The sequence below is a fragment of the Miniopterus natalensis genome, chromosome 7 (genome assembly GCF_054644295.1).
Source record: "Miniopterus natalensis isolate mMinNat1 chromosome 7, mMinNat1.hap1, whole genome shotgun sequence".
In the NCBI taxonomy this organism is placed as follows: domain Eukaryota; kingdom Metazoa; phylum Chordata; class Mammalia; order Chiroptera; family Miniopteridae; genus Miniopterus; species Miniopterus natalensis.
In genome coordinates, this window is record NC_142087.1 from 49,988,673 (window position 1) to 49,997,575 (window position 8,903).

Below are 8,903 nucleotides of genomic sequence, written 5' to 3' on the forward strand. Positions count from 1 at the left end.
CGCATGCATGGGAGGCTTAGTTGAGATATGAGAAGATTTGCAAATGTTTGGAATTCATACAGAAAATAGGTTTCCCATCCAAGTTCTGAGCAATGGGAAACAGTCAAGCAAATATTGGAAGACACTGTATGAAAAATGTTAGAGAAAGGGCTTTCTCCTTAGCAGAGATGTTGAACCAAATTATGTTATAATTATACGTTATACCAGAAAAGTGGTTTATAATTTACAAAGTTTTTATGTCAAATTATATTAAAATTTATTAGAAGTGTCCTGTAAGTAGAAAAGTCAGGTGTTTCTATTTTACAAGTGAATGAGCTAAGTATCTGATTATGAAATAACTTAGAGAAGGTGATCTGGGAAACTGGGCAGCAGAACTAGAAATTAGATGACTCAGGTCCTCTAACACCAAATTCAGTGCTCATTCCAGAGCTTCTTCAGACTGTAAGGCTATAAGATTCCAGTCCTGGCTATGCTCAGAACTGAACTTACTCATTGTTGCCTTCCTGTGGTCAACCCACTCTCCACAAGTTTTCTCCTGCACATTTCCACATTCCTGAATGCCTTCCTGTCCCTTCCGCCACTCCCTTTCCTTCCTGATCTCTTGTTGAGTTTATTCTAACCCGACTCTGTCAGCTATAGAATTCTCCTGCAAATCTCAGTGCTCCAAACTGACCACCCTTAACATGTATTTGTCCAAAACTTTTGCCTGTCTTCTCTACGTCTTCTACCTATTTGTCTCTAGAAGGTCAAAACCTGTCTTAATGAACCCAGGGACAAAACCACATATGTGTATGCACATACACCTACACACAAGAGTGGGTACTTGATCAATGCGTCATAAAATCATTATACTTCTTGGACTTTTAAGTTGACCAGGAGGAAGAGAATCTGTCGTCAACTGTGGCTTCTGGTGGCTGTGAGGTCGTTTCTACTTCCTGCCAGAAAGTTTGATTCCAGCAGAAGCCCACTGGGTAACCTTGTTTCTGTACATTCGATGCAGGAGAAGCTGTAAAGAATATCTGGTTCTCTGTATTTCAGGCTCATCAGTGCCAGTTTGAAACGTGTCATTATTCTTGAGGTTGACATGAACCTTGTCTGGGAAGAACAACAAAATTGTGGAGAAATTGCTAACTAAAAAAAAAAAAATTCCAAGTAACTTAATTTGGCTAAAACATTAGACTTTTTAAAATGTAAGCACTGCCAAGGATTTTTTTCTTGCTGAGTTGTGGACATATACCAAGTGCACATATACTAATGCACTGTACTTAAGCCTGTGCAGCAAATGTCAGTGTAAAATAAATTATTACAACTTGCATCTGTCGTCTAAAATGAAAGATAAAATGTGTAAAAAATGAAAAAGGTGCATAGAAATTGGTAAAGGAGAAAAAAATTCCAAGAATGTCACTGCATTTGGCCAAGGAGGGAGCAGAATATTTTTGTTTTGTTTTGGTTGTTTTGTTTTCGGTCATCCAGCTGGTCAACTGACTCGTTCGGAATATTTCATGGTTGTGTTCTGAGGCTCTAATCTCTCCAGGCAAGGTTCATATTTGAGTGGGTTACTCATTTTCCCTTTGTTGACTAAGTCAATAATCAGAATCAGCAGGTTTGGAGTCCGGTTGGCAGGGATCAGCCGCTGGGGTGGGAGAAGCGAGTATAAAAGCCCAGGCGGCGGTGCGGCGCGAGCTCCCGGCTCTCGGCAGGATGGCTTCTCTGCGCCCGCTGCTCCTCGGCCTCGCTGCGCTGGTGCTTGTGTCTGAGGCCGGCCCTGCGGTGAGTGTTTGAGCCTGTGCAGTCCCTTTCGTACATTTCCTGTGTGTGCTAGATGAAGGAGAAGCGGCTTCCTCCAGCTTTGCCAGCCGGCTTTTGTTGCTAAGGCATGGGTACCCAGAATCTATTTTTAAACATTATTGATTCAAACTTCAAAAAGAATGAAGTTGTGCAGAGCTCACCGAACTGGGGGTTGGATTCTGGGCTCTCTCCTCTATTGCTCTGGTTCGTTGAGGTTGCAATGCTTGGTGCTTCAGTTTCTCCAGGGAGATGGTAGAAATAAAGATAAGGTATGCATGAAGCTATTAACATTGAATTTTTAGAAACACGTCCTCTTATAAAGTTTATTCCCTTTTAGTTAATCAAACTATTTTTTGATTGATCTTTGAAAGGCATGGAGACAAAGTTCTAGTCAGATATGTAATTCTTTTTTTTTTTTTTAAATATATCTTTATTGATTTCAGAGAGAGGAAAGGAGAGGGGGGGAGAGAGATAGAAACATCAATGATGAGAGAGTCACCGATCGGCTGCCTCCTGCACGCCCCCAACTGGGGATCAAGCCCGCAACTTGGGCATGTGCCCTGACCTGGAATCGAACCCCGATTGCCTGGATCCTAGGCCGATGCTCAACAGCTGAGCCACACCCGGCTGGGCAGATATGTAATTCTTAAGTCCTCTAGAAGAATTACCTAATACTATAAAAATGGATCATGAGATAGCCCGACATTAATCTGCAAAAACTAATAAGAGGGATTTACTTCAGCAACAACTGACTGAAATGCTCTTAGGAAGAACTACTTGGTTCGATGGCACATTACATCTTTTCAATAATTCCACTCAAATGGCGAGGCTTAACAAAGCAACTGTGCTCAGAGGGCCTATTTGCTCCCCTAAAATTCATTATACACCCGCCCCCTTGATTGCAGTGTGTCTGGAGGCAGAAACCATTCTTGCTTTGGAAACAATCATGTCTGTGTTTTACTGAGTAAGGGAAGCTCATTAACTGTCAACACTTGCATTGCTGGAAATGGGATTAGTATGTTCTGCCAGCCTTGTTCCAGATTTCTAACACCACGAAGAACAGACTCATTCATTCTGACCAGATTTGTTGACTTCTCACTTGTCTCCATGCCCAGGGCACTGAGGAATCCAAGTGTCCTCTGATGGTCAAGGTCCTAGATGCCGTCCGAGGCAGCCCTGCTGTCAACGTGGCCGTGAAAGTCTTCAAAAAGGCTGCCGATGGGACCTGGGAGCCGTTCGCCTCTGGGTAAGCTGCTCGACAAACCCAGATGTGGGCCTTCGGTTTATCTTCCTGTTCGCCTGCCACATGTTGGAGAGGGGGCCCACATCATTCGCTGAAGAATCTACAAATAGATTGAAAATTCGAGTAGAGGTCAAGGGGGCCCTGAGAAGGATGCCCTCCCCTTGCTTTGCTCAGCTGGGAGCAGGAGGAACCTGAGCCCATTTAGGGCACATGGCAGAGAGAGGAAGGAGCCGGCACCTCTTCTACTCCAGCAGTGGTTCACCACCCTTTTGGGTCACAGACCACTTCAGGGAGGTGATGAAAACTGTGGACTCCATGCCCAGAAAAATACACATATACACACACATGCAAAAATGCTTATGGAATTTCAGGAGATTCCATGGCGCCCTGGCATAACTCTCAAGCCGAGTCTTTGTCCTAGGATTTGAGGGAAGCTATACAATGTGTGTTCATTTATTAATAAAGAAAGGAATTGAGGGGCAGTGTTGACCAGGCACCGCTGGTAATTTATTTGGATCATCCAGAATCCAGGGCTTTCCTCTAGCAAAGCCTTGTGGAGCATCTACTCTGCAAATCTGGGGGCTGTCCTGCTCAACAAGAAAGGGCACAGGAGAGAAAGGCACAAAACACAAAGCACAGTCACAGAAAAATGACTTCTCACCCTCATTGACCACTTTACAATTTTTAGGGAGTTTTTCCACCTCCACTGGCAAGAATTTCAAAGAAAATGCATAGTAGTGAACCTAAACCAACTAATTGAAAGAAAGGAACCCTCAGCAGAAAGTAACACTGCTAAATGTTTCCATCTCCTGGGAGGAAAGTTTCTGTGGGTTTTAATTGAATCCCAAGGACCGCATTATGATTCTTCACCCATCATTGGGAAGACCATTTTCTTTGGTGTGGTTCCAACTGAGTTTTTATTTCTTAATTCATTTACATTTATAGAAATGCCAAGCAAAGTGTGGAAAGTAGTTAAGAGAATATTTCAAGTAAGAGCCAGAATGGATACCAAAAATATTCAGATGTCCATGTTAATCTTTTTTCTTATGACAAAACAAAAAAAGGAAATTAAATATTTACTTCCTGGAAAAACAGAAAAGTGGAAGGCAATGGTCAGAGTCAATAAAGATAACTTCTATTTCATCTGTCTTAGTTTTTGCAGTCTGTTGGAGAGCAATCTCAAACAACAGCTATTGAGTTGCTACTTATATGAAAATAGAAGTTGCCTAATTTTTTTTTTTAAACTTAAAAAAGGAGTTGCCTAGTATTTTTTATTGGCAAAGAGTTATCAAAGAAATAAAATATATAAATGATGGAAGAATCAGATACGGGTTTTTCATTGTATTTTGGGGTTCCCACTGTGTGTACAAATGATACCACCTCAGAAAGATCCCTTACGACATGGATAAACCCTGGTGCCATGGGGAACAGGAGTCAGAGTGACTTAGGGCCACTTCCAGGTGTTGTTATGAAGCTTTACCCAAACACCAACCCTGAATCGTGATGACTCTTTTTGAAGTGAAACATTATACCTCTATCTTGTTCTCCTAAGAGAAAAATACCTATAATGAGCTTTTGGGGGGAAACATTTTTTTGGAAATTAACTGACAAATTTCCTGTCAGTTAATTTCAGGCATTTAGTAGAATTTTCACTATCCTGACCTGGTTGAGAAAATACATATTCACATACACAAACTGCTCATGTGTGTGTGTGAGTGTGTGTGTGTGTGTTTGTGTGTCTGTGTGGTGTCACCTTGCCTTTAATCCCTAACTTAACCTAGACCTTTCACCTTTTAGGAAAACCAGTGAATTTGGAGAGCTCCATGGACTAACGACTAGTGATAAATTTGTAGAAGGGATATACAAAGTGGAATTAGACACCAAATCCTACTGGAAGGCACTTGGCATTTCCCCGTTCCATGAGTATGCAGAGGTGAGTGTACAGACTCTTGAGATGTTTTTTACTGTTATTTTGTTGTTTTTAATCCCAGGAAATGCACATTTTACACTCTGTGTACCATGGAAATGCATACCATAAAAAAATGTCATTGAACTAGCACAGGTTCCCTTTCTCATTTCTACAATCAGAAACCCACAAAACTGAAAAGCAAATTTTCTTGTTGAGTTTGGTGAAAACTCACTCAGGGACATGGCCTGAACTTACATAATGCTCTTATAGTCTTCATTTATTCTACTGAGTATAAATATTTGTTTGCTGAAGCAATATTAATATGTTAAATTATTAGGCAGCCGTCCAGAGCCACTTAGAATGTTATGAAACAAAAGATAGATGTATTATTTTACTCTTCTAAAAATCTAAAAAATTCTTCGTTCCAAAACATCTGGAAGCCAGAGGTTTGGATAAGTGTTTTGAGGCAATGCATATAGAGACAATGAATTCAAAATAATAATGGCAACACAATAGATAACATTTATCAAGCATATATCACATGCCCGACACTGTTGTATTTTCATTTAACCTATTTAATCTTCACAAACAACCCATTGGAGTCAGTCCTAATTTTAAGCCCACTGTACAGATGAAGAAAACAAGGGTCGGGGAAGTTAATTAAGTTGTCAAAGGTCACAGGGCTAGTAAGGGGAGAAATAGCAATATTTACCAATAGGGCCCAGGCTGAATTTAGACTCAGGCATGCCTCAGCTTTTTTCCTATGAGAAACCAAGCTAATAATAATAATAATGCCACATTTCTAACCCTTGGCGCACACTCTATTCCTCTACTTACGAGGTACTAAGAACCTCGAAGTTATACATGGGCCCAATCTCTCTGCCTCCCCCTTGTCTGTAATTCCTTAAGTCATTTAAAACAGATGTCTGTCATGGAAATAGAATCCACACATGTTGTTCAGAGTTAAAGATCAACTAATTGCACCAAAAATAGCTTGACGTGAAAGGGAACCATTCTCTCTGGCTTAGTCATGGATGGGACTTTCAAAAGACATAAAACGGCTCTTTTAGTAGACAGTGTTGCCAGGGAAACTGTAGGGGCTTATTTGACTCCTAGGGCCCACAAATCACAAAGGTAGTCCCATCTACCAAGAAGCATGTCTCTGGCTATTCTCAGCCAGGCAGCAAGATACGGAGCCTGGATGCAGTCGGGTGCAGGGTTTAAACGGTGCCCACCAAAAAGCACGTGCCCCTAGAGTCTCAGGCCCCACCTAGAGCACTGGATCAGCCTCCCTGATACCCTTGTCTGCCCTAGATCTCAGCCTGATGAGATGATCTGAGAAGATTTTGTGCTACCCGTGACGTTGCTCCTATTCATTAGGCCACTCTTCACTCTTTTAGTATTCATTCAACAAACATTTTATAAACAAAAACCTATGTGTTGAGCACTCTGCTAGATGCTAGAGATTCGAAGAGAAAACACATCTCTGCCCTAGGAACGTATTAGGCAGGCATGAGCCAACTTGGATCCTGAATGGATATGGGGAATGAGAGAGAGAAAGTAGGCAAGCCTGAGCCCCACTGCCTCACTTTGGTGACTGGTGGATGCATGGTGAGCTCAGCCTGCCAGCTTCTTCTGATAAGGACCTCCTAGAACATTGCTACCCTTCAGCACTAGTCACCTCCTTCTTGGCCAGTGACCCAGGTGGCCATAGTAGACAGAGGAAGTTAGGAATTTCCTTTGAAGCTATTTGTCCTCTCCGTTTCATGGAATTTTGAGCACAGATTATGTCAGTTACAATTTTTAGGAAGAATTAAATGGGAACGGAGGCCAATGTCACCCTATTTGCCTCAGTCCAGGCATCTAACTATACCAGCACCTGCATCTCAGAAGCTCTACTAGATTTGCCTGAAGTACATGACTAACTGGAACAATACTTTGATTAACAACTTGCCCAATTAGAAAGCTTAAATGAACTCCAATACATGTGTGTATTTCTGAATTCCATCATGCTCTTCCACACTCTGCTGGTATTGTAAATAGAACCTTATAAAGCTTTTACTTCATATTTCATTGCTTGTTACATATATAAAATACACTTGATGTTCCTGGTAGAAAATGCAAAGGAATAATTGGAGAAAAGTCTCTGGGTTTGGACACAGAATCCTTAACCTCTAGTCTGGTCCTGTCACTGTATGAACTTGGAACAAGCATTCTGATTCAGAGCTCTGGTTTTCTTATCTGTAAAATGAGAAGGTTTCCTTCCAGCTCTGACACTCTAGCTCCCTTAAGCCTGCAGTGCGATTGGCAGAAACCATTCTAAGACTTCAGATCACTAAATTTGGGTCTCTGCATTCTCCCCTCCTTTTTCTAAAACCAAGGAAATCAACAAGAGCATTTAGACTCTCTGTGATTTCCCTCAGTCAGACTAAGGCCACCTGATTTTCAGCATGAATTTTCAGCAACAACAACAATAACAAAAAAGGCCTTATCAGATAGGGAGTAGAGAAGAATTCTTGTTCTAAGGACTGCACAAGGCTCCACTGGTCAGCTTGCCAGCATATTTGGATTTTTGCCTTTTGTTCTGTTCCAAAAAACAAAATAACAAACATGATTTTTTATTTTTTGACAGTGGATTTCCAGTGATCTCTCTGTCCATGATTCTGGTTGTTGGGCTCTGTTAGAAATGGATCCTATCTATGTTCTCTTGTAGGTGGTGTTCACAGCGAACGACTCTGGCCAACGCCAGTACACCATTGCTGCTCTGCTCAGCCCCTACTCTTACTCCACCACAGCCCTCGTCAGTGGCCCCAAAGAATGAGGGACCCCTCCTTCGGTCAATTTGAAGGAGGAGAAACAGGATTTCGTGTAACCAATAGCATTCCATTTTTATTAAAGCAGTATTTTCACTTTATAATCTATATTAGACACTCAGGCAGAGGCAATAAAACATTCTTATTAAAGCACTTCTCATTTCATTTGAATTTGTATTTTTTATTCCCTTATTGTACTCTGGAAAATATTCCAAATTTTACAGAGAAACAAAGGAACTCAAAAACGTCTCCAGCCGAGCTCTGAGAGATATCTAAGTTTCCATAGTCCTTCCAGCTAAGCACGTACACAACATGGACTGCAGCCATTGAAAGCACACATTCTGAAAATGAGAAAGATTTCTTTTCCTTTAGCTTTCAGTGAGTAGCAAAAGACAAACTCTAAGGGCCTACTTTTTCAATCTGTGCATTCCCTTTAAGTGTTTTCTTGATTTCAAGAATAGCACAGCTCCACCAGGACAGACCTGCAGTGACTCAAGCCCTCTGATCCCGTTCAGACCAGCTGTGCTCCTTCTCCTAGTCAGCTGACTGAGGGATATAATCAGAGAACCCTCACAATCCCCATTCACTTAGGCAAATCCAATATTCATGTATTGAGAGACAACTATATGCTGAGCGCTATTTTAGGTGCTCTGAACATGAAGAGTAAGCTCAAGTGCTTGCGTTCAAAGAGCTCACATTCTTTTGAGAGGATAGCTGGGTCAATGGGATTTGACAGTCTGTGGCACAAGGCACAGCAAAGGCAGGAAAGGGAACAGTAGCAAACTGGTTGGAGAAGCCAGAGGACTCAAAATAAATGTCGCTTAATCTGAATCCTGGTGGTTTATCAAGTAGAAAAGCAAGAATATGTTCTAGGTAGAGAAAGCAGAGAGTACAAGGCCGAGCCAAGAGAAACAACTTGGTAAGTTGAGGCAACAGATAGAGATTCAGAACGTTGAAGAGTAGGGGAGATTAAGGTGGGGGAAGTAGTGATACTGTAACGAACAGCCCCATATCACTGTGGCTCAACAAAAACAAAGTTCTTTTCTCACTCAGGCCAAGTCCAAGCAGAAGTTCTTGGTCTGGTGACTCTCAGAGTGGCTTTCCTCCAAATGGTGATTCAGGGCCCCAGTTTGATTTAGTTTGTGGCTTG

The 8,903-nt window shown here is 41.7% G+C and overlaps 1 protein-coding gene across 1 annotated transcript; it reads left to right on the plus strand.

Annotated features, from left to right (window-relative positions):
- The first annotated feature begins 1,701 nt into the window (after positions 1 to 1,701).
- On the plus strand, positions 1,702 to 7,769 carry TTR (transthyretin). Its single transcript, XM_016195996.2, has 4 exons — positions 1,702 to 1,770; positions 2,904 to 3,034; positions 4,829 to 4,964; positions 7,654 to 7,769. The coding sequence occupies exons 1-4, from the start codon at positions 1,702 to 1,704 to the stop codon at positions 7,759 to 7,761; spliced, it is 444 nt and encodes a 147-aa protein (XP_016051482.2). The 3' UTR covers positions 7,762 to 7,769.
- Positions 7,770 to 8,903: the final 1,134 nt, after the last annotated feature.